The sequence below is a fragment of the Ricinus communis genome, chromosome 10 (genome assembly GCF_019578655.1).
Source record: "Ricinus communis isolate WT05 ecotype wild-type chromosome 10, ASM1957865v1, whole genome shotgun sequence".
Classification (NCBI taxonomy): domain Eukaryota; kingdom Viridiplantae; phylum Streptophyta; class Magnoliopsida; order Malpighiales; family Euphorbiaceae; genus Ricinus; species Ricinus communis.
Genome location: NC_063265.1, coordinates 7,920,241 through 7,945,729, shown reverse-complemented (window position 1 = coordinate 7,945,729; position 25,489 = coordinate 7,920,241). Strand labels below are relative to the sequence as shown.

Genomic DNA, 25,489 nt, shown 5'->3' with positions numbered 1-25,489 from the left:
AAAAAAGAAAAACCCATTAAGACAAAAAGGATTAAGCTTGGAATGAGAGACGGTCAAATGGAAAAGTGGGTTCATTCCAAGATTAAGACATAAATTAATAATATTATCCGAATTAAGTGTTAATTAATTAAGCAACTTGGAGTAGTGCCCCTGGTTTTGAGTCATGAAAGCACTAAGTAACGAGTCTCTAGTTGATTGTGGCATCACATTCTCCATGAAAACAATACTAAGCGCCTTAACTATAACTAATTGAGGTCATTTTCTTTGGAATAAACAAAGTGATTAATAATATAGAAATATTTATAGGTATCAAGCAAGAAGAGAAAGATGGCATCTTTATGGGAAATTGACATGCATTGAGACATGTTTTTGAAAATAAATATTTACGAATAAACAAATAGTATATAGAAGAAGATTAAAAGCAAAAAAAAAGGAGTAGGTGATAAGCTTCCATTGAATAAAATCCTAAAAATCAACAGTTTGGTTGATTTCTTACAAGTTTCTTAATCCCCACCAATAATTGGAACTTGTGAAGCTACATGCTTGTAACAAATTGATCAGGATGTCTAATTCCACATTTTGATGACTTCCACCCAATACATTTACATGCATTCCCACCAAAAGACTAACATGACATTAGTGAAATTAAAACTCAACACTAATATATTAATTTAATATATATATTTTATTTAAATTTTTACATATTTTATTCATATATGATTGGGTCACAGCTAATTAATTTCATACATATAATTATGTATAATTTTAAATGAATTCTTAATTCTATATAATACTATATATATATTTATTTATTTTTATTTTTTCTGAACAGTGAGGCCATTAAAATTATAAGTGCATAATGCATTGGGATCTATGCTAGTAAAACGTGGATAATGGAAGCAAAAATAGTAAGAGTTTATTAGAAGAGTGTAAAATCCAAATTATTTTTTATTTACGACATCGTTTTTAATCATCAAATTATAATTATTCCTTTGACGTAATTACTAGCTTTTATGCATCCAATTCGTACTGCAATCATCTTTTTGATTCCATCGCTATCGAAAAATAAAAGAATGTATTTTTGAGGCTAATCATAGTTTGGAAGTAACAGAATTATCCACAAAACATAAATACGTTGCATGTCAATTATCTGATAAAATGGGATTAATTAGTGATCGTGAGGTGGCGGCGGCACCGAGGAAGCATGTGCGGATGTGACAGGCCGTTGGTGGTGGAGTGACGACAAGCGGAGGAGAGCCACTACTTCTTTTGCTTTTAAGGTCATTTTCTGTTTTTCAACCAACCACTAAAACCTAATTCCCATGGAGTCAGCACTGAGATGACTGGCTAAATTGCCCTGTGATATTTAGTCTACGTTTTCTTTTTGAATTCTTTTTAAATAATATATTATCCTTTCATTTATAAAATTTAATCATATTGAAAAAAATACATGTCAAATTTTCTCTTTTACCTTCATTTATTGTGTCGATAGATTTATAGTATACAACATCTTAGTTGTTTATTACATTATTGATAACAAATGCATTCCAGATGATGGCACGTGTGAAACTAACCCATTACTAATCAGCCTCCTGTTTGTGAATTTATAACTGAATCATTATTTTTTTTAATCCATATTTATATTATATAAATTAGATAATAATTTTAATTCTAAAAAATAACGTCTTAAATTATATTTTAATAGTAAATTAATTTTTTAATTATATAATAAATTTTTAATTCTGAAAAATTACAATATCAATTATATTGATATATTAATTTATATACCATCAAAGTTAATTAATAAAATTTTAAAAAATTAAAGACATTTAAAAATAGTTAGTTTGTTATTATTTTTTAAGATTTTATAAATTAATTTTTAAAATTTTATTAAATTGTATCAACGTAATTTTATAATCAAAATAATAATAACGGCCATGCAACATACGGATAAACAACTAATTTAATTTTAATTTAGGTTGTCCATGAATGTACAACCGAATTAAAAAACTAACTCGAGTGGTAGGAATTTACTTGTAACTCGGTTATAATTTCTTTTCTTTTCTCTTTTCCCTTTTTAGTATTTAACTGATTCAAAATGTCCAAAACTAATATCATTTAGACATTCAAGCTTTTCAAGATTATTAACTAAATTTTAAAATTTATATTTTTAATAATTCTATTCAATTATTTTGAAATATGAAGTTAAATATTTATATTTTTAATTTTATTTAAAAATAATTACAATTTCATAGTAAAAAAGGTTATATAATAAATCAGCAGTTTTATCTTAAAATTAACAGTGTAATTATTAAAGGTCTTATATATGTGTATTTTTATATACTGTTTAAACTTAATTATATCAAATTTTTTACTAATTTTAAATTTTTATTTTATTTTTATAGACACAATCGTTCTATAATGTTGTATTTTTTAATGTAAAATTATAAAATTTATTATTGAAAATTATTTTTAAAATTAAATAAAAATATGAGTATTTATTTCTAAATTTTAAAATAATTAGATTAAATTATTAAAAAATAATAACTTAATTAGTAATTTATGGAAACTTATTTTACTAATAAAGAAAGATGTTCAAAGGACAAAGGGTTAATTTTCTCCTTAAACTTATGTCTAAGGTTAAATAATATCAAGATTCATATTTAATAGCCACAAATCTAATTAAGTACCATAAATAACTGATGAATCTAGTATTTAATATTTTTTTAATTTTTTTAATTTTATTACAACCCTTAAGAACTCCTAAATACAGAGTTGGCAACGTTATGAGTTTGAGAATTACATTCTCTAGGACAAAAAGAGAATCTACATTGCTTAAAAGACTCTTGCAAGCACTGGCCTCAAATATTGCCGAAGCTTTTGGTGGAGGACGAGAAAGACTTGGATAGTTTGGAGCGAGTCCTCTTCAATATTTACTTTGTCCCATCCAAAAGTGGACGGCCAATCCATGCAGTCCCTTAATGCAAGATTCTTTAAAATAAGACGCCGAGATATAACTTTAGCATGTAGCTAGGAAAGCCACACTACCACGATTAAGATGATTAAGTCTGCAGATGACATTGGAATTTACTTTAATCCAGCTCGAGGGAGGGAGATGTAGATGCCAGACCAATGGGTTATTCAATGAGGGAGACAAATCTTCATACGCAGATTAAAACTCTCAAAAATTCTCCGAATGATCTCTTCTTCCTCTATCCAGCTGATTCTCAAAGACTCACTTTCCCCATATGCCACAGAGTGAAAGCTAGGCAAGGGAGTAGGGAACTGAGGAAGAATGTTGTTAGTGCAACATCATATTCTCATTGTGAATTTACATGTGAGGATGAGCCTGGGCAAGTTTTCTTTTTCAATAATTAGTAAGTTCGCGAGAGATTTTTCTTTCCAAGATTAATAATCTCATGCATGTTGGGGGCACCAGTCAAAGCTCAAAACATCATAATATATAAATGAATTTTGAGATGTGGACATCTGTACAATTAATCAACGATATAAACCAAAAGAGAAAAAGAAGAAGCAAAAAGTAAGCAGAACTCCCTGGTTAAGTTTATGGGGTTTTCTTTAAGAGGCAGATGGACCTTTACTTGTACCAGATTTCTGGCATATGTGTGTTCTTTTATAGGATTGGGATAAGTTAATAGTGGTGGCGTTCACATAAGCAGCCTGCATAAAATCTTTCTATTTCTAAATAATAAAAAAATGTATATTATATATGGTGACTAAGGTGGGTGGAAATCCTTGTGGACGAACAGGAACTCAATTACTTATTATTTATATGTTTCGCAAAAAGATTAAGGTTGTATAGTTATCATGATAAGATTAATATGATGATAATTAAATAGGTCTGGTTTTTTTATAGAAATGACAAATGTTTCCATGCAACTTAGTAAACTAAGTCATTTCTATATACTAAACTTTTTTTATATATTTTTTTTACAGAAATTATGAATCTTCTATTCATTGAAAAATAAAAGTATGAAATGATGCATGATAAAATAATAAATATTATAATTAACAAGTACAAATGAAAAATCTTTAATAGTAAAATATTCTTACATCTTATTAATAAAAAAAATTTAATTTGCAATTCGGTAATCTGTGTGCTCCATTTAGTAGCTATTTTAAACAATAATTGATTTTTGATCTTTAAATAAATTCTAATTGAGAAAATAAATAAATAAAATTTTAATTTCAATATTACAGCTTTATCACACTTGGAGCCTAGCTCAAATAGTGGTTGCTTTTAGGAGGTAAATGTATTGAGTTCAAGCCCTCACTTTTTTATTATGTGAGATCTTATCTTTATGGCGATCTAAAATATAATCGGAAATGATAAAAAAATTCAATAAAAAAAAAGAACGCTGACAAAAAAAATCAATAAAAGAAAAGAAAATAGAAAAATAACTAGCATCTGTCTTAACTTCGTTACTACATAAGCAAGGATTGAATTTAACATCCATATTATAAATGAATAATAATTTGTTTGAATTTAAATCACTATAAATGAATAATAATTTTAACTATCAAATATCAATTAAGTATTAGGTAATTGGTGAAGTCAAAGTAGAGTTCAATTTAGACAAATACAAGTTTCTGCACATGTATTTAGACTCTCCCATTTGCTTAACATGCAGTAATTCATTGAAAGCCAGACCGAATCCGACCCATTTTTAACATGTGGGTTCACATATTTGATGGGTCGGGTCGGGTCAATAATTTAATTGACCATCGATTTATACTTAAAACTTCCCCAAAAATTAAACGAAATATCACCTGAATATAACAAAAATGGAAATATCTTCCAGTAAGAAAAGAAGGAAAGCTAATGGAAATGAAAGCAACAAAACCTTGAAATAGAAAAATCTGAAATTGATAATTAAGTGAATAAGGACCAATCGAGTTTTTCTTTGGTAATCAAAAACATTATATTATCGCCTTCAAAATTCAACCGACCGATAGAGACATCACACACTTGCCGACTCTCAGTAGGTATTATTATTAGGCCAAAGGTACATGCTGCTTCCTTTATTATTACCCCTAAGAAAAAAGAAACAGAAACATTCAAACCCTTCCTTTATTTTACTTCAAATATTTTTTAATATTTACTGATGTGGATAACTAAATCTAATTTTGAGCAAGTAAAATGATAATAACAATACATTTGAGTCCAATCTCTTCACGTGATAAGAATGTTTACTATTGAAAGTAAAGTTCTCGATTTCAAATTCTATTCTTGACATTAGGTAAGTTTTCATTTTTATATCGAGTCTTTTTGTGTATTTCATGGTTGGTCGATCCTTCTACAAATAAATAAAGATAATAAGAATGCTTGTTTCAAATTAAAATTAAATATAACAATTAAGAAAAAAAAAACCTCCTATAGGGAGTAAAAGTAAAAGGGCCCAAATGGTTATGGGCCATAGCTCAAGGGCCTACATGTACTTTTGCCCTTATTATTATTCAATTTTATTGCAGGTGAGTTTCACTGTCTTTATTTACACTGCTCAGTGCTCTCACCACTTGTGTTTTCTTTCTTTTATGGTCTAGATGACATTGGAGTAGTACTCTTTTAACATCCATCAATTATGTTTTATCACTAAATCACAGAAATGATTATAAAATATAAGAGTTAGCATTGGATTTTGAAAGAAGTCTGTATTTTTATGCTATTATTCTTGGCTTTTTAACACAAAACCATGTTTTAAGTTGCAATTTCTATCTAAAATCATCTTTGAACAAATGAATTCTTGCAAAACATCCATTATTAGTATGTGTTAGTAATACTTGACAGAGAGAAATCTCACCATTTCCCAGCTTGTTCTGACCAAACTATCCTTGAAAAATTCAAGTGAAATGAATTGAAACACAGAAGAAGAAATATTGAAGAACAAATCCTAATTGAACATCATATCTCTATGACAATACAATCCTCAAATTCACCAAAAAGGAAATCAAAGATCCACTGATTTCTAATAGCAAGAAAGAACTAGAGAAAATCTTCATGTACAATCCTTATATATTGCTATCAATATCAGCAACTATTTTTTTTTTATACAGTAACTAACATCTCTAATGGCAGAGAATCTGAGTACAGTTGGAATTGGGAAGAAAAATAATTTAAATGAAAAATTAAGCATTAAACGGCACAAGAGGTACAATTACATGTCTTGGGTACAAAAGCACAAACCCCATAAGGCTTATTAGGAAGCTGGCAATCGATACCAAAGCAGCAAGGCATAGTAGAACATGTGGTTGCAGCAGGTGCAGCACAGCACTTGCACAGCAAGCACAACTGAAAGGGTGCTAACCTTCGTCGTCGCGCAGTATCATTCGCCAACGCCGTTATCATCATCGATGTCTCAATTAGCCGGTACCCAGTTGGTTCAACCGGCTTGAATTCGGTTACTGATGATGATGCATTTTCTGGGAAAGATTCAGCTGCATGTTACCCCTACTTGCTTTAACACATTAGCTAGCCAAGAAGGGTATAAATAGAGATTGAATTCTTGATTACAGAAAGGGAAAAAAAAGAAATCGACTAACCTGAAGCAGTAAGGATCAACTGAGAGATCAAAAGAACTAATGATATTAGGAGTCTCATGGTATGTTTTTCGATCCCTGAAAAACTGTATACAGCGAGCCGATGGAATATACATGCAGGCGCACATGCATACACACGGACCCAAAGACACAGACAACGCAAGGAGGGGCTGTGCAGGGAATAAAATTTGTGTGGTGCAGAGGTGTTGAGAAGAGTGATGGGTCAATGAATGGATATTTTTATTTTGCTGTTATGGATCATGCGAAGCCGATGATGGAGACAAAAAATGTTCAAGTCGGACCAATTATATGTCAATGAATGAAAAATTTATCTTACATCGTTTTGAAAACCTTTGATTGGGTAATATAAAGAGCTCCTTTTTTTGTTCGTTTTCGTTTTCTTGAAATCTTGGGCCAGTTTCTGGATATTTAAAGCCTCAAGATAAGGGAAGTTCAAAAGTCACTAACAGCTAGAGGTGATGTGATACCAAAAGAAATGAGATCATCACTGCAAGATGCATAACTCAATTTGGATAAACATCCAGCTTGAAGTCCAGCTCTTTTTATTAAAGAAAAAAAGAAATCATTGAAACAGGTTACCATAATGCTTCAAGAAACAGACTGATTAAGCATCAACCTAACACAGGCAAGAAAAGGAGATTGTAAGAGGCTAATTAGGGCTGCTGTTTAGATATTATAAATAATGGTTATTTCAGAAAGAATTATTTCAATGTTTCATGAGAATTTCCATCAACGTATCAAATAGGATTCCAAGGACATCCTCACCCACATACCTTAGTACTGCGTAGCAGACAGAATGTAGGCCATCCCCTGGCCAAGAATACTGTTTCTGCTTCTCACTTTCTTTAGTATTTTTCTCTTATCCTTTCTGGAAGGGAAAAAGCTAGTTTCATTTGGCATTTTTATTGCTCAAAATACTTCACTAGGAAACTAATACAAGCACAGAGTCAGGCAGCAAAAATTAACAGCTTGTTGGGGATCAAGATAGAATGTACAGGAAGAGCCAAAAGAAAATGCACTCATGATTTAAAAATCAGATTTGTTATCCCCAAAGACTGTTGGGAGAGGAAAAGCACACCAATTACATAGCGACCACATTGCTCATCTAACCCTGCATGCTGCAGGACCACCTGGGGAGCAACTTGGATTAGGTGACCGACAATTTGCACCAGGACCAACATTGTTGGCAAATCTACGGCGCATTCGGTAATCAGGAACTCCTCCCATTGCAAATGCACCAGCACCACCTGCTAAGGTTGGGGTAAATGTGACTTCAGTAGCACCATCATTACTGCATTGTAGTGGTTCTAAAGTTTCGACTACATCACTCATTAAGGGCCTTGCCTTGGGATTCTGGCTCAAACAATAATATGCCAAGCTGCAGGCTTTCTGTGCTGCCCTTACAGAGTACTGATTTTCCAATCTAGGGTCAATTATTTGGAGCAACTTTCTCTTATCATTCAACTTTGGCCGGGCCCAATCTACCAAGCTCTGCTCCTTGCTGGGTCTTGTCTTGTCAACAGACTTCCTACCCGTTAATAGCTCTAGAAGAACAACCCCAAAACTGTATACATCACTTCTTGCAGTAAGGTGACCTGCAAACCATACAGATCTCATTCACAAAATACATGGGAGGAATATATAGACCCACCGTAAATGTTCATCAGTTTGTAAACATGAAAAGTATACTTGCGATTAACACAAACTTTAATAAAATCTTTATACAATCAAAATCTCACAAGATAAATTGTGGTTGAAATGAGAAATAATCTCAAAATTTCAAATAGCTGAGTGTTTGCTAATAGGGATAGTTCACATCATTTTTTACGTTAAAGAAGCAGCAGAATATGGAATTGTAATAGCTTCAAAGATTTACATATCATTGGTCCCAGAAAGAATAGGGAAGACCATTGATTTTTCTTGAAACAATTATTTGGTGTCCAGATACTAATTCTCCTTCTCTCCCTTCTTCATGTGTCATTCAGCCAAAGCCCATTAAACTTTGTGATCCTTACTCAACTTTTCATGAAATCTACTTTCAGTTATAGTACCAGGTACTACATGTATTTGCATTTATTGCGATCGTTATGAGGGATGTTGAGTGTGCACCCAATAGTTTGCAAGTAAGGAATCTAGAAATATCAATAAGCTTAAACATATTACATTGTTGCATAACAATTGATCACATTTTGTATTTCTTTTTCATTCTAATTCATTGTTTGCTTCAAATTTCCCGCTTTTTTATTCAACTGAACCATATACTCAAGGCCATAGAGTTTCAGAGGATGAAGAAAGAACCACTGACATTTTAACTGGCATGATATCATACAATACCAAGACATTCACCCACTTCCATATCACTTTGCTATTAGATAGCTCTTAGAACTATTGCCATTTCTGCATATTTAACAAAGCATGTCCACATAAATTCACAATTAGACGCCTAAAATGAAAAAAAATATCACCAAAGTTCATATAGAAAACTAATAAGGCTGATAAATCAAGCAGTTTGGAGAAAATGAATGGCTTACCGGTCATCACATATTCAGGGGCAGCATACCCATAGGTTCCCATTACTCGAGTTGATACATGAGTTTCATCACCTTGCGGTCCAGCTTTTGCAAGCCCAAAATCAGATAGCTTGGCTGTGTAATCCTGAGGAAACATAGGGAACTAGTGTCAATAGAGAATAGGACTATCCCCGTACCAAGAAAACACAGATAATATTCATAAGATGAATTTGTAAGAACACCACGTACAGAATCCAGTAATATATTAGAGGTTTTGAAGTCACGATATATAACTGGCCTTTCAGCATTGTGAAGGAAAGCAAGCCCTTTGGCAGCTCCAAGAGCAATCATCATTCTTGTGGCCCAAGGCAGTGGAACAGTTGCTTCTGAAAGACACAGTGAAGGCGATACAAATTCCAGTTAACAAAAAAAATAAATGAGTTAACATTACAGATACTAAATATGATATCTCACACTCAGATAATATTGTCATTAGAATCAAACAATATAACATTTTCTGGCACCAGTATTCCTGAAAAGAACATTAAAAGAAAATTCCATAAATCAGGGATATTGCATCATTATACTATATCATTTCAAAAACCAAGTAGAAAGAACTCACTATTTCTAAAGATGAAAATCAAAACATCATATTCTCCTATTGTTGTAAATATTTTCTTGGTAAACCCAAGTTGGAGGATTTTGACTATAGAATAACTCACATCCAATCAATGAAAGTAGGTATTAAACAAATAAATCCATGTGAGCCATACAGGTGATGATTATAAAGCTTTTTTGTGAACAGTTATGAAAGGAAGCTGGTGACCCGGAGCCCCTTATCCACAAAAAGAACAAAAGTTTCAAATAGAAGTCATATCTTAAATGTTCAAGTGCCTTTTGATTTTTGTGAATCTAACATAGCCCTTTTCTTTTTAATATTTATTTGTTTATCTCTCAATTTAAGATTTTTGTTTTAGCATCACTTTCAGTTTCAGCTATCCGCAAATTATGCTAATATCACGTTCATTCCACACCAAACAATACTTCTGACAGCTAGAAAATGAGAAAGGTCTAGTACGCAGGTCAACCTCATCATTAATTGCTTCAAGAAGTAGCTTGCTTGTTTTCACTTAAGTTCTTCAAATAAGAAGCAAAAGTATTTAGAGAGATGGGTAATCTGGATGGTCAAACAATAAGAAGAATTTGAAAAAGGTAAATCCATAATAGATTGTTAAACAAAGAGAACTTCGTAAAGGATAAAACTAAATAAATACAAAAAAGATTGCAAAAGAACCAACAACACAAAGAAGACATGGACCAAGAAAAGAGCTAACACTAGCCAGGAAAATGGACTATAAGAACCAAGCCAATATGAAGACTTGTTAAAACTTATTAAGTTATACCATATAAACCCAGGAAACTTTATAATGTAAGGAGCCTAATTCTTTATTAGACAACCATGTAAGGAGCCTAATACTTTATTAGACAAGCATTACTTATAGGTCCACTAGGAAATTTATGGTGCCATCTTACCTTAAACATTCTTTAAGCTAATATTGTTATTGCTGCTGCCACTTTAAATAATTGTTGTAAGAATCAGTGGTGCATAGCGCACACAAGCAAATCATGTATTCAGAGGAAAGCAAAAGTCATAGATGGTGAGAGAACCAAGATTATCCAGTTCGCTAAAAAGGGAGCAGAGTCTTGGATATAGGTGTTTATTACAGTATGAACTTTTCCTCGCAACAATTGCCATAATAAATCAAAGAAGTTATGCAAAGGACTTTATTATCAGCAGTAAAGATGCTTTATGTTGAGCAAATGGAAAGCTCTACATGTTTTATCATGTACAACTTTCTTTTCTTAATAGTAAAAAAGATTAAGGATAAGAGGCAATGGCATAAAAATAAGGTAATAGGTAAACAGTAAAGCAAAAATGATGAAAGAGAGTTGAAAGGCAATAAAAGCATACTTCGAAAGAGGTGATTCTCAAGGCTTCCTCGGAACATGAACTCATAAACAAGTAATCTATGATCATCCTCGCAACAATATCCAATCAACTTGACCAGATTAGGATGCCTAAGCTGCCCCAAAAAGTTGACTTCCGTCTGGAATGGTATCCCACTTAAGTAAGAAGAAGATAGTTATCAATGAAACAAATTTGCAGAAATGACAAGAAGAAGAACCAGGAACATACAAGCCATTCGCGGTGGCCCTGAAGGCCCTCCTTGTTGAGAACCTTAACAGCAACAGGAAGAGACTTGAGACCAACTCTGACATTCTCATCAATGTAACCTTTATACACAGTCCCAAATCCACCTTCTCCCAGAATGTAATCAGAACGGAAACTCTTAGTAATAGTCTCAAGCTCATATAAAGTGAAGGCAATTACATGGGTATAAAGAACAGCATTCTTCCTGGAATCCTCAAAGTTTCTAGGAGTAGAAGTAGGATCACTCAGATCTGATATAGACCGACTATGCTTCTTCTCAGGGAGACCATTTTTTACAGAAGAAGAGGATAACATGTGGTGAAGCTGCTGTTGAACTGCCCACCAAAATTTCACACTCATAAACAAATAAATGAAGGGGAAAAATATCTTCAAGTCCAAATCAAACCTAGAAATTCAGTTTAACTAAAACCCAATTCACTAACTCCACAAACGACATTAAATTTGCCACTTATGAGTCAGTTTTCTATAAATCCAAATCAAGCCCGGAATTCAGTTCGAGACCTCTACAAAAACCCAATGCAAAAAATCTTAAAGAAAAAGAAAAGACAACAAATTTTTCATTTTCAGGTCAGTTCTCTTTAAATCTAAATCAACTCAGAATTCAATTCAAGAACTTTACAAAAACCCCAGTATATAAAATCCAAAAAAGACAAGAAATTTACAACTTACTAGTATAGATACAGAAATTAAGGAAAAGAATGCAGATCTGAACAGGAAAAGAAAAAGGGTTAAGGAGAAAATAAAAGTAAACAAAAAAAGAACCTTGAGCATTGGAGACAACAGCAGCTTCCTCTCTAGTGCCACAATTGCCCATGATGTCGTTGGTAGTTTTGTTGGTTGGTGGGAAAGTGACTGAATGTAGTAGCAGCAGCAGTGGTGGTAGTAGCAGTAGCAGTAGCAGTAGAACCTGATGCAAGAATCAGCACAAGTAGAACAGGCAGTTGCTCTGAAAGTAGTTGAAGTAGTAGAAGTGTAATAGTGCAGACTCTCATCCTTTGGGGGTTGTAGCTCCTTTTTCTTTCCCTCTTCTCGTATTATTTTTCTTTCTTAATTTTTTTTTTCTCTCTCACACTGTATTCAGACTTTTAATAGTAAGAATTTAATATTATCCCTTTTTTTATAAATATATATTATATATAACAAGCTATGAAAACAGAGACACAGTACAGAAAAGAGAAAATAAATATGTGCATATATAGTAATTAATGTTCACAGTAATCAAATTCCGATGGGAAAAAAGAGAAAAGAAAGTTTGCATCTTTTCTTTGGTTTCATTTTCGTTATCTGGTAAAATGGCATTGGCTGGTTTCAAAGGTGGTGGGGTAGGACCAGTTGGTCAGGAGGACATCAAACTCTCCTCCTGGATACTACTTTCTTTCTTTCTTTCTTTTGTTTTCTTTTCCTCAATTTACAGTTGGTAACTACTATTCGATGGTCACTTTCATTGGCCTATCCTCTTCCAACGGCTCTCTCTCATTTTATTAATGTACAAACAGTCACTTCACCTTATAAACTTATGTCAAACTGTGAAATTCATATAATTTAAATATTTTCAGTTTTTTAAATTTATATTTAAAAATTAAATATATTTAATTTAATTTTTTAATAAATAATTTTTTAAATTTATGTTTAAAAATAAAATATTATTTATTTTATTAATTTATTAATACAATATAATCTGATACACTGTATAGAGATGTGTTTAAAATAAACTAAAATTTAATTTATTTAATTTTTTATAAATTTAAAATCTGACTTATTTAATTTTTAAAAAATTAAAATTAACTTATTTAATATTTATTATTTTCAAATCAATTAAATTTTAAATTTTAAATTTTATTAAATATATTTTTATATAGTACATCATTAAATCAGTATATTAACAAAATAAATATTTTTTTATTTTTATAATTTAACTGAATTTAAAATTTTAATATTATTTTATTTTCTACAAAAGTAAATTTAATATTTTTTTACGATTGATCTTAAGTTTAGAAAGCTATTTATTGAAAAATTTAAATTGAATGTATTTAACTATTAAAAATAATTTAAAATATATATTGTCTGTCGATTTTATTAATGTTGGAGGCACTTCCATTAATTGATTTTCTTTTACAGTTCTCGTGCTTTTGGTGATCTATATATTTAGAAATGATTTCTAAATACTCGTCATACCAATCAATCCCTAAATTTAAAGTAGGAAATTTAAAACTCCATCGTTGGTTTCTGAGATCAATGCTTGTGATTAATCTTATATTTATATTTCATGATATGATGCTGGTAATGTTTCCATATTATTATTTCTCGAATCATAATTAGGGTGGTAGCTTTCAGTCTCCTCCCCCAATAATGCCTGGTTCCTCTTTTTCTTTTCTCTATACAGACACTAAATACTAATGTTGTTTCCATATTTTCAAAAGAAAATCGTATGTGTATATTATGTCTCCTTTTTTAGCAAAATTATGATTCTCATTTTTATATGTATATATTATGCATAAATAATATTTTTCATTTCAATAGGGTCTTAAAAAGAAATGATAACAGGTTTAAAAGACCCAAAACCAAGTATTCATAAAAGAAAGAGAAAAGGGTGCAATAAAGTGGAGCGTTGAGCTATTTATTTTACATATTAAAATTGAAGAAATTATTGGCTATTAAGAAAGAAATTTTAAGATAGGTATAATTTATTATATCATTTATAATTAAAATTAATTTATTGAAAAATAATATTATTTATTAGTTGTATTATTTTATTTAATGAATAATGTGACATGTGTATTGAGAAATTTATCAACATTTTGAAGATAAATTAGATTTTTTTATTTTTTTATTTTTGCAAAAGGGAACAAAAAAGGTCCTTCTGGTACTGCAGTTATCTTGAAAATAAATGTATTTGTGAGATTTGATGTCTCTGGCTCCCCACCTTCCAGAGTTGCTACTCTATATTTATGTCCACCAATTAACATAAAAACTCTCATAAGTTTCTTTTGTAAGCAACAAATTGCTATCGGATTAATTTTGTGTCCCCCAACCCTAATTGATTATTACCGTAAAATCCAAAACCCAAATTTGGTGCCATCTTCCTTTTATGGAAGGTTTTAAAGAGTCCCAATCCAATTAATTTGAAATCTGAACTAGGCTTAACACAAAAGAACTCTTGGGCTGGATTACCACAAAACCAAGAATGGCCCAAGGTCTCACAAAACCAAAATTGCTCCACCTCCTACCGGCCTCTGTTAAATCTTATCCATCTGTTCGTCTGATCCTCTCTGCCTGTACTAGCTCCACCATCTGGCAATGGCAATGGCAATGCCTGTAGCTTGTAGTACCAACAACAATACATGGAACATGTCATCTCTAATCTCATCACTCCCTTCTTCTGCTTCTTCTTCTTCTTCTTCTTTAACCGCCGCACTGCGACTCCAGTCACCACATCCACGTGCTCTTACTCTCTCCCGCCGTCACCAACAACAGCCGCTTCTCCTCCGCTCGTTCACCGGTCTTTCACCTTTAAATTCTCTTCTATCAATTGGATTCTCCGGTAAGTCTTCAAAGTTCCAGTTCTTTTTCCCTCTTTTTAATTTTTCTTGTTTATTTTTTTCTCTTCCATAAACACTGCGTCTTCTTAAAGTCTATATGAAAAATATGCAGAGTATACTAGTTTTGAGAATGGGTTCCCTTCAATTGATAATGGGTCTAGAGTTTTTGGTATGAGACATGGAAGGCGAGTTCCTAAGCTCAATAGGCCACCTGACCAGAGGAAGGCACTCCTTAGAGGGCTAACTACTCAGCTTCTTAAACATGGAAGGATCAAAACAACTAGAGCTAGAGCTAGTGCCATGAGGAAATATGTGGACAAGATGATTACTTTAGCTAAAGATGGGTCTTTGCACAAGAGAAGACAAGCTCTTGGTTTTATATATGAAAAGCAGATTGTTCATGCCTTGTTTGCTGAGGTCCCAGATAGGTATGGTGAAAGAAATGGTGGGTATACCAGGATTATTAGAACTTTGCCGAGGAGAGGAGATAATGCGCCAATGGCTTACATTGAGCTTGTTTAGGTATTTGTTTTTCGTTTCTTGAATCTAATTTGTGAATTGTGAAGAATTGAACATATTCTGAATTACAGTTTTGTATTTTCATCTGTAGTTAGTTAAGAATGTTTGGCATTGTTTAGCGATAGTCATCCATTATGAACTAGTGTATTTTGATTTTATTATTGTTTTTGAGAGTCATACTTGGCTTATAGATGTGCCTTGATGCTGTTGAATTATTTCAATTCAAATTTGCATTTTGCTTTTTGGATATGTAGTCTAATATGATGGCTAGTTGCTTTACCATGGATAACTGGAAGTATGTGTTGCCATTTTCTGTATTTCATGCCGTCTTTTTTTCTTTGAATGAAAATATATCTTATCTGCTCTCAATGATACGCCTATTTTTGCTTTTTTAATAATTTTCTACGGGGGTGTTTGGATTTGTTAATGACCAAAATACTTGGACTAGAGTAACATTATAGTTGGTCCATTTTAACCTGGACGTCATCATGGTCTCGAATTGTGTATACTGCCCTCCTTACAAGGTAAGGCAGAGGTTATATGCCTTTTGTTCTCCCATAACACACTCTTTATGACAAGAAAATTTTCTCCTTGCAATGCAAGAGAGAAGGCTATGTGCTTGTAACTCCACTCCAGGTAACCTTTATGCTGAGTCTGAGAGAAAGTATTGTTAGAGAAGAAATTCATTAACCCTATTCATCCTCTAAACAGGTTTGGGTAGAAATTGGGAAAAAATACGATTGTATTGACATAGAATAAGATTATGCTAAAACAGGGTATGTCATACTACACAAAATAGATGCATTACTAATAGTACTCAACCCTACTACCAAACTTCAACTCATTAGAAAACTTGAAAAGAACTAAACATAAGCTATAAATTGCTTTTTAAGCTGGTGACTTTAGTTTTCATGGGAAACACAGTTTTCAACATAATGCCAAATTGGCTACTAGTTGTCTTACCTTTTTTCATTTCATATATTCCTAACATCTTCCTCTTGATATTATATGCTGGGGGTAACTGAGGGTGATTTTAGGTTTAATTTTCTCCTTTTCATCTTTCAATTCTATCTAATTTCAAACTCCATAAGTAGAATGTCAATAATACTAGTACACCTCACCTCCTCATGAGAGTTTTGGGGTAGCTCTTCTCACTGATTTTTTGAATTTTCTCATCGCCACAAGTTCCTTTTTTTGTCAATGCTGTCAAGTGCTGCCACCTGCCGTTCCTGACACACTCCCCCTTTTCTCCTCCTTTTTCTTTTTTGGTTCTGGCACAAATGTTTAAGATGCATTATTTGGTGATGGCAAACAAGGTTTGAGGAGGCTGTTAAGTACATGGTTTAGGTAGGTCAGGTTTTCAGAGATGATATGTCCATTACTAGCACTAGGAACTAAAAAGTATGCAGGGGAACTATAAAGGAGTTGGGACAAAGGAAACAGAAGTGGCAAGCAGCAGTTTCTACTTGTTTACGAAGATCTCATTTTAGAACCTCCGCTACTAGCAGTTAGAGGTAAAAACTAATGTAAGTAAACAATAGAGAAGCTGGAGGGGCAATGAAAAGAGATGGGGCAAAAAGTTGCTTCTACTTGCTTACAGAGATCTTATCTTTAGAACCTTATCAATTTTATCATCCTTTTAGTTTTAAGGATGTTTGTGCTTTATGGCTTTATATGTTTCTTTTTGTCTACCGGGTGTCGGTATTTGTTTATTTAAGTTTTATTATGGTTATTGTGATGTTTTTGTTTTACTATTGTTTTTCAGTGTGTTTAATTAAGTTTTATACGACATCATTTTAGAAGCTGAATGATTCGGTAGAACTTTTCAATGTTCTCAGCATGTCTTGAATCTGAAACCATCATTTTGGTGTTGAGTTGGTTCATACCTAAAATGCAAAAATCTACAAAGCAATCACAATAAAGCTTGAATAGAAACTTTAACCCAAGATTTGAGGGGCAATAGCATTATTATTCGATATTGAAAAAAGATCTAAACACTACATATGCATAGGCATAGATGCCGCTCCAAATCTAGGTCCTAATCTCTTCAGACATCAGGCATATGTATAGGCAGATATCAGGCTTTCTTTGATATCTGCAGCCTCAAAGGACCAATTAAATTTCTAAATTCACAACCCTATTTCTAGTATTAGGCTCTATGACTATCTACTTTTACTTTTTAGTAGTCTTCCCATTCTGTCTTTGTATTGTTATATTGTCTAATTACTTGGTGCAATAAACTTATGATGCCGCAGATTTCCTCTTTCCTTTGCGGGGGCAAGTATTCCTTCTTAGACTGGCAATAGCTGTTCTTTCTCTTTTTCCTGCTTTCTTGTTCTTTTTGCTTTTCATTTTCCCGTTTCTTTATTTATGGTACTCTGGGAACTTGAATTTTGATTTCTTGTAGTATTGGATCCAGACGTGATTGTCTTTTTCTCATTGAATGTATGCAGAGATTTTCTTCTTGCTTTCAAGATCAATCGTTTTCCTGTCTCATCTTCTTCAAGAGATGATTGTAAAATATCTTCATTTCCTTTTGCGACTGACTAAGGCGATTGCTGTATTCATATTGGATACGAAAGACCCCTATTTACTATTCTACCTCTAGAGCTAAAGGGGCTGCGTGACCATTTTTCAGAAAACTACATGCCACTGTTCTGTGGAGGATATCAAAGTTCTCTTTTAATGCAATGGCAGTCTGACATGTGTGTTGATTCTAGGATCTTATTGCATGATCTTTCGCCACATGGAAAATGAGTTAGTGAAGTCCTCAAAATCAATGCTTAGTATCAGACTTGCTGATTCTGATTTCATCTTCAAAAGTCAAAATTGAGATGCTCACGTGCTATATTTCCCACCTTCTTTTCTGCTTCTATGTCTTTTGTCTTGTTTTGTTGAAATTTGCATGCTTTTATGTGCCATGGCAAGCAAATTCCAGGATGAAACATCTAGGAGATGGAACAAGGGAAGATGCCTTCTTTTTAAGGTGTCAGCAGGTGGGTGAACTTGGTGTGTGAATTTACCAAGAATTGGGTGAATATAGTAAAGTATTATGCTTTATGTGTTGTCTTCCTTAAGTACTTGAAAAAGATACTTGTAAACGAATTATGCTCAAGTAGGCATTTATTACCTTTTAAGGGTCTTTTGGTTGGTCCATTAGTTTAGATCCGCCATTGGAGGAAAAACAGACATAAAAAAAAATAAAAAAATCAAGGACGATGGTCACATCATACAAGCAGTGAAAAATTTGCTGTCTTCAACACTGATTCAAGATTTTGACATTTTGCAGCTCATACTTTTAACCCTTTTTCTTTTTCCTTTTACCCTTTGTTTGGATAAAAGAGTGAAAGTGTATGGTTCCATTTTTCTTTAGTTTGTGAAAACCTTTCTTTCTTCTTGTAAATTCAAGAAAAATCTTCTCTTAAGTGTGTCCTAATCTTTTTCCTTAATCATAAAGATATTTTGGTCTGAACAACTTCTGAAAGTGTAACAGACAAACAAACAAACATTTTAAGACAACGAAGAAGAAAAATAAGGAAAGCATTTTCCATGAAAGAAAAGGAGTGGTTACAATTATTTTCCTCAAGTAATGTTTTGGATATGGGTTTTTGTTCAAAGTCTATTATTGCTTTGGATGCTATTATGGGGTTGTCGACTCGCCGTCCATCTAAAGTAGAATCCACCAAAATTGATTATAATCAATAATCACTGTTCCAGCTTAAGCCTGCTACCAAGCGCATGTGTTTTGTACTACATGCGTTTTATACTAACTTTACTCGGACAAAAAAGGAGAAATTTAGAAAAGATACTTAAAAAGTAGATTAAGGAGCCCCCAAATACCAATTATAAGCATCATTATTAATATAATTTGGAGGAAAAAGATGGAAAGAAACTAGAGGCTCATAGAGAAGATAAAGGCGTTGCTTGTTTGATTGTGAGTTGGTAACTATAGGAAAATTTGGAAATGGGAATCCATCCTTTTCTTTTCTTAATTTCCATGGAGGAGGAGGACTCGGGCTGTGATGTGGTGGTGGTGGGATATTATCAAAAGGAATAAGAATGGGTCTCTTTCCACTTCCAATATATGCATATATTCCACTAAGGAAAAAAGGTATTAAAGGTGGGTGTCATTTTCAACATGAGCCATCTCTCCACCTCCCCTTCCTTCATTTTTCAACGCCTCTGTCCACTCTTTTCTTGTTAACTCTCGTTCCTTCTCTTTTAACTTTCTTAAATAATTTATAGACCATTCAATCTTTTCTGCAAATGAACGACGTTTCATGTGTAAAATAGATGAAAATCAGTAATCTATATATTTTAGACCTTAACATTAATAAATATATATTAATTATCTAATAATTTAAAATAAAAATAGAAAAAGATTTTCCTAAAATAGTATAGAATTAGGTTCTTGAGGACTAAAGGTAGGAGCACAAAAATCTTATCAACAGCCGAACGTAACGTAGATGTACAAAATGGCTAATACAGTGCTAAAAACAGTGGCTTTCACTGTGTTTGTAAAGATCATTGGTCAGCCTCCTTTGGTGGGTGGTGAGGACTGGGGCTACCGCCCAAAGAAAATGAATTATAATATTTTCTTCGTTTCTTTTGTAGTAATAAGCGCCACGCCCGCAGCTATTACTTTTGTCTTTGCCTTCTTGCCTTATTGCTTATGAATTGGAATCAAAATGATCCTTCTTTTATTTATTAATTTCCACCCTCTTTATTCTGATTTTTGTATAGCCTCTATGATATCACTATTGCTGAAGGTCCTTGGACTGAACCGGAGGCCCCCTCCCTCCTATTCTTCTTAATTATAAATTAACATTCTAGATTATGACTTTTGGATTTTATTTTTTATATATATTAATAAATTTAAACATATCTGTATCTTCGATATTAACTGTGCCAGGTGTCATTTATTAGCTTACCTGTTTTCCTTTGTGAGGCTATCATCTCCCTATTCAAGATGGAAACAGAAAATCTATATTTATTCTTACAATATTCTGAATTTTTATCTAATAGGTCAAAAATCCTCATTTTTCCTCCATTCCTCAATTTATTAAAATGTATACATGCGAGCTAAGCTGATTTGATGTGTACATTTCAGTGATTGTCTTAATTAAAAAATCAAATGGATTTATTTTCCATGTTAACATTTCCTTTTTTTTTTTTTTTTCTTTAATGTATATGGATGAATTATATGATTGAAAATATAATTTTTCTTTTACTAATTATGAAATATAAGAACATGTAGTAGCAAATTGTTTCCCAATTTTAGTTTGATATCACACCTTATTTTCTATTTCTTGAAATAAACATATAATAACAGCTTAACATTGCATCTGTATTAATTATAATATGATTGGTCGCAATTAGGTTAATATAAAAATTATTTCGGCTCTCACTTAATGTTGACTTCAGATTTTGATGGGTTATCGAGTTAAATTTTACATACATATATATATATATATATAAATAAATTGGCTAGGGAATGTTTCACCAATTAAATTGGAGGCAATCTCACCACACCAAAATGCTTATTACTGAGTAGCTTTTTAATAATATTCAAATGATACCAATGAATGGATCGTGCGTGTATATATCTTACCATATAATATAACAAACAAAAATATAATTAAAATAGAAAGTCAGAAGCATCCAACATGAGAACTTGGCTCGATTGCTTCGGAGGAGTCATATAAACCGCCCTACCCAATCACATACGATTAATTTATGATCACATATTTACTGATTAAAAAATTAATTATTGGATTATCTCAATTAAGAATGTGAGTGATTAATTAAAGACCTTGTAAAAGTCGAAGCATGAAAATATCTAAGCAAAGAGTGGACAGCTGGTTGCTCCTCCACCACAAATTGGTCCTCAGCCACAAGATTATATAAGTTTTTGATTTTTAATATTTTAAGCGAGCAAACCAAGAATTCATAATATAAATATTGCCTTACAAGTAAAGATAGAGTTTGAGATTGCTTTATTTAAAATTGGCTCAAGGTTTCTTATTTTATCATTTTATTCTTTATCAATTTCCTACCCATCATTATCTCTTGATTATTAGAGTTAATCTAATTATTCTATTTGGTACGGTTAAAGCTTGGTAAATTAATTAACTAAATAACTATATACAATGTTGATATATTTATGTAATTAGAAAGAAATCAAATCTAGCATCTCCATTTATAAGTTTAATTATGTATCCCTGGATTTTGCAATAATGCACAAGACCAATCATTCACTATAATATTAAATAAGAAATTATTTTACCAAATTGAAAGTATTTCTTTGATTTCAAACACTTATAATTTTAAGTGCTTATTCCAACAATAAAATAAAATATACAATTAATATTATAGTATTTATATATAGTCAATTTACCGACGAGAAGATTTTGTATTTAATTAACAGCTGTTTTGTATTTATCTCAAAGCTTTGACGTCATGTTCGGAGAGGCGCACTTGGCTTCTAACTTATACTATCGTGCGCCTCAATTGCGCGTCTGTTAGTATTGCCTAAGGTATAATTTCCTTTTTCTCGGGCCCACTTTTTCTCCATATATATATTCCCCTACAGCGTCTCCACTTTTAAACACACACCAACTTGCCTTAAACTGAAAAAGGAGTTTCAACCTCAATTTCTCTCTCTGCTCCAGCCTGGAAACGGTACCGTCTAGAGTTCCCGGAATGACTAAGGTATACCCAAACATAGCTGCCGCATCTACGCCCGTGGTGGAGAAGCTTAAATCTTCGTCATTAGATACGGCGGATGCGATTGTGCTGACCGTTTGGAAGAAGTCTTTGCTTTTCAACTGCAACGGCTTTACGGTTTATGATGGCTCTGGTAATCTCGTTTTTAGAGTCGATAATTACATGGCCGGCTCCGGTGCTAATGGTGAGATTGTTCTCATGGACGCTGACGGCAAGCCTCTCCTCACCATCCGCCGCAAGGTATATATCATAGTCTTGTAGCAATTCCAATTTACCAGCAGCCTGACTAAGACTTCACTCTATATTTAATTACTTAATTATTAATTCTTTCAACTGAATCATTTGCTTGTGCATTTGTGTGTATGCAGAGGCTGAGCCTAGGGGATAACTGGCTGGTTTACGATGGAGAAACCGCGGTAAATCCGCTTTTCTCCGTGAGGAAGCACGTGAAAATTCTAAACACGAAGAGTTTGGCTCACGTGAGCGGCAACAGCAGCAGCGGTAGTACTAGTAATAGCAAGAATATTGTGTATGAAATAGAAGGATCGTACTCACAAAGGAGCTGCGCGGTGTATGATGACAAACACAGGAGAGTGGCGGAGATCAAACAAAAAGAGGCCGTAGGCGGTGTAGCCTTCGGTGTCGACGTTTTCCGCCTTATCATAGGGCCAAAAATGGATACGTCAGTTGCTATGGCAATTGTCATCCTGCTTGACCAGATGTTTGGTTCTTCTAGACGCTTCCATACCTAATCACTTAAAATGAAAATTTTCGTGTTATATACATATTAAACGAACTAGTCAACTATCAGTTGCAGGCTTGCTGCACCCTACAGCCACTGCTCCCGCCTCCACCACCGACGATGGCAAATCCCCGTTTTTTTTTTTTTCATATATATATACATATATATATACACCTTTTTTTGAAACCTTTTAGGGTCACTTTAGAGCTTGGTTTTTTCCTTTTAAATAAAAAGCCAAGCTTCAATGGGAGTTGTATATATGATTCGAGAACAAAAACAAATACTCCCTTTTCCTCTTCTTCTTTTAATTCACTTTGAAGGTGTTTCTTTTTCTTTTTTTTCTTTCTAAGGCTGGGGTCTGGTGTACAAGTGTGGTGATTACTTTCAATGAAATGGTAATTTCTCTTTGTAGAAAATTCAGAACAAATAAATGAAAGTTGAATAGCCAAATAAAGCTTGGTTATTATTATAACAATTATTATTTGGTCTTATATCTTAATTTGTTATGGTTCTTGCAGTGGGAAGAACTGTTATAATGATCTACATATTATAATTTACATTGTCAAAATGTTAAGCGAGCTTACACAATATTCATATATCTTTCAATTCTATTTAACATAACGATGCCGTTTATTTCTTCTTCTTCTTTTTATTTTTTTAATATTTCTAATTAATGTCATTAAAATTTTATTGAATATTCTTAGCAATTATAATGTCAAGTAGATATTCAATTATTAGACTGCTACTGTAACTTTTTTGATCAAGAATGATGCAATATCATTGATTGCTAGGGAACCATATATCACGATTTCAATGGACCTCTAAATTTTTTGGAAGGATTTACTAATTCTATCAGAAGTACAGTTTGCACATCCGTTAAGAAAATTCAAAATACAAAATAGCTTGATTCACCCAGTAAGGCTCCTCATTAAGCTTATTGCAATTATCAATAACTATTGAAGAGTTAGCTTCATAAACATTTTTATTCAGCCGCAGACCTGCGCCTCGTAAGACATGTCTTTCATTAAGGCTAAGCTGGAAGAATAACGATCAACTGCACCATAAAATAGGTTTCCCTCGTTCCTAATTGCTTGGTTTATCGCCTCCTCTGGTTGTAAAAACAACCACTCTCGTAATATGGAGCCATCATGCTTGTTTTAGAGTTTAACCTCGGGTACCCAAATGCACAGGTAAATCTAATGATTTGAAATAGCTGCATCATATGACTGATGCTATCTTCTTTCTTCAGATGATGGCTAGTATCTCAACTTTGCTCCTTTTTTGTGTACTTCTGCCTCTTGCAATATTTTAATGGTATCAAAACGTTAAACAATAACATTATTAAGGAGAAGGCAACAGAGAAATATTTCGTGGAATGAATATGTTGACCTAATTTTGATGACCCCAATCGGCCTTAAATCAAGCTTTAAAATATTAATTTTTTTTTTTTTTTTTTTTTTTGCAAATTATGACATGCTTTAGATGGAATTGAGGGTGTGAATTTGACGGACAAAATGGACCAAAACAACTACTTTCCCCGCCTGTAATCTTTGGATTGGACCAATGGGCCGTGCAAAAATTCATTTCTTAAAAATGATCTCGTTTTGTTTTATTTTATCCTTTATATGTACACATATACTGTGCAAAAGTTATCATCTAATTTGAAAACGAATGAAAAATATAAAAACCCTATTTCTGAATTAAATATATAAAACGGTGAAGAAGAATAAAGAATGAGGGGAAAAGTGAAAAAATAGATATAATTTCGTGTGTAATGAAAACATCAAATGGGCCAGCTGCCCGGGGTGATATATTTTGGGCCTTGACCCAAGATAATGTTGATGTTATCTCTTGTGCTCCCAAAACAATGCACTATAGTTAGGTACAAATTGTTGGACGAACCTCTTGCTTAATTATCACTTGTAGCTGTTGAAGCATTGCAACTGCCATCCACCAATCAATAAAACCGGGCACAACCTTTTTGTTTTCTTATTTTCATAATTTTTATAAATGTTAGATCAAAATCTTGGTACACTGGCAAGTGGCCCATTACAATTGGAAACAAAGAAAAGGCTTGCTTAGTTGGGATGTTGTAGCGAAACATTTTGACTAATTCAACTATTGCAAAGTGAAAGGGACTAATGGGTATATTATGTTTCCTGAGACGTTGACCAAAAAAGACAATAAAAACCCACCCTCAACATTTAGGTAGGATGGGCTATCTTCCTTTGTAAAAATTAGGGAGAAGAGAACCGAACAAGAAAAGCATAATTCAACCTGTAAATTAACACACTAATCGTTAAGCCACCACCCTCCTGCTTATGCTCAGGCTCGTGCATTTTCGTCATGCGTATTGACTCAACTGTTTATTATTGAACACACTAATAATCGTCACTGCTTTTCTTTAGTGTTCTGCTGCAGCATGCGCGCATGCCTCCTTCGGTAATGCAATTCAACGATTATTATTACTATTATTAAACCACCATCGCTGACTCACTACAATAATTATTGGTTCAAGAGACAAATATTATTGTCTATGGAGAACGCTAATATATATTGTTTATCGTATCATATATAAATGTGCAAAGAGATATGACAAATATATTTACTAAAATGATCTTATTAATTGCTTAATTAATTA

General features: G+C 32.7%; 4 protein-coding genes across 6 annotated transcripts; 2 read left to right on the top strand and 2 right to left on the bottom strand.

Annotated features, from left to right (window-relative positions):
* Nucleotides 1-5,893: 5,893 nt before the first annotated feature.
* LOC107261312 lies at nucleotides 5,894-7,140 on the bottom strand. Of its 2 annotated transcripts, none has more exons than XM_025157502.2 (2): nucleotides 6,562-7,140; nucleotides 5,894-6,441 (listed from the first exon to the last, which is right to left on the bottom strand). In XM_025157502.2, the coding sequence occupies exons 1-2, from the start codon at nucleotides 6,617-6,619 to the stop codon at nucleotides 6,155-6,157; spliced, it is 345 nt and encodes a 114-aa protein (XP_025013270.1). In that variant the 5' UTR covers nucleotides 6,620-7,140; the 3' UTR covers nucleotides 5,894-6,154. The 2 variants fall into 2 exon arrangements, with proteins under 2 accessions (XP_025013270.1, XP_025013269.1); XM_025157501.2 differs by having other exon boundaries at nucleotides 5,894-6,456; nucleotides 6,562-7,083.
* Nucleotides 7,141-7,463: 323 nt separating this feature from the next.
* Nucleotides 7,464-12,488, bottom strand: LOC8283036 (probable serine/threonine-protein kinase PBL8). The gene is made up of 6 exons (XM_015719701.3): nucleotides 12,085-12,488; nucleotides 11,287-11,636; nucleotides 11,062-11,197; nucleotides 9,339-9,475; nucleotides 9,111-9,234; nucleotides 7,464-8,174 (listed from the first exon to the last, which is right to left on the bottom strand). The coding sequence occupies exons 1-6, from the start codon at nucleotides 12,134-12,136 to the stop codon at nucleotides 7,681-7,683; spliced, it is 1,293 nt and encodes a 430-aa protein (XP_015575187.1). The 5' UTR covers nucleotides 12,137-12,488; the 3' UTR covers nucleotides 7,464-7,680.
* Nucleotides 12,489-14,482: 1,994 nt separating this feature from the next.
* On the top strand, nucleotides 14,483-18,509 carry LOC8283035 (50S ribosomal protein L17, chloroplastic). Of its 2 annotated transcripts, XM_048380102.1 has the most exons (3): nucleotides 14,483-14,863; nucleotides 14,974-15,383; nucleotides 17,834-18,509. In XM_048380102.1, exons 1-2 carry the CDS (start codon nucleotides 14,620-14,622, stop codon nucleotides 15,381-15,383), a joined length of 654 nt encoding a protein of 217 aa, XP_048236059.1. In that variant the 5' UTR covers nucleotides 14,483-14,619; the 3' UTR covers nucleotides 17,834-18,509. The 2 variants fall into 2 exon arrangements, with proteins under 2 accessions (XP_048236059.1, XP_002519977.1); XM_002519931.4 differs by lacking the exon at nucleotides 17,834-18,509 and having other exon boundaries at nucleotides 14,484-14,863; nucleotides 14,974-15,627.
* A 3,466-nt stretch (nucleotides 18,510-21,975) lies between these two features.
* On the top strand, nucleotides 21,976-23,323 carry LOC8283034 (protein LURP-one-related 8). The gene is made up of 2 exons (XM_002519930.4): nucleotides 21,976-22,346; nucleotides 22,475-23,323. The coding sequence occupies exons 1-2, from the start codon at nucleotides 22,083-22,085 to the stop codon at nucleotides 22,856-22,858; spliced, it is 648 nt and encodes a 215-aa protein (XP_002519976.1). The 5' UTR covers nucleotides 21,976-22,082; the 3' UTR covers nucleotides 22,859-23,323.
* The last annotated feature ends 2,166 nt before the right edge of the window (nucleotides 23,324-25,489 follow it).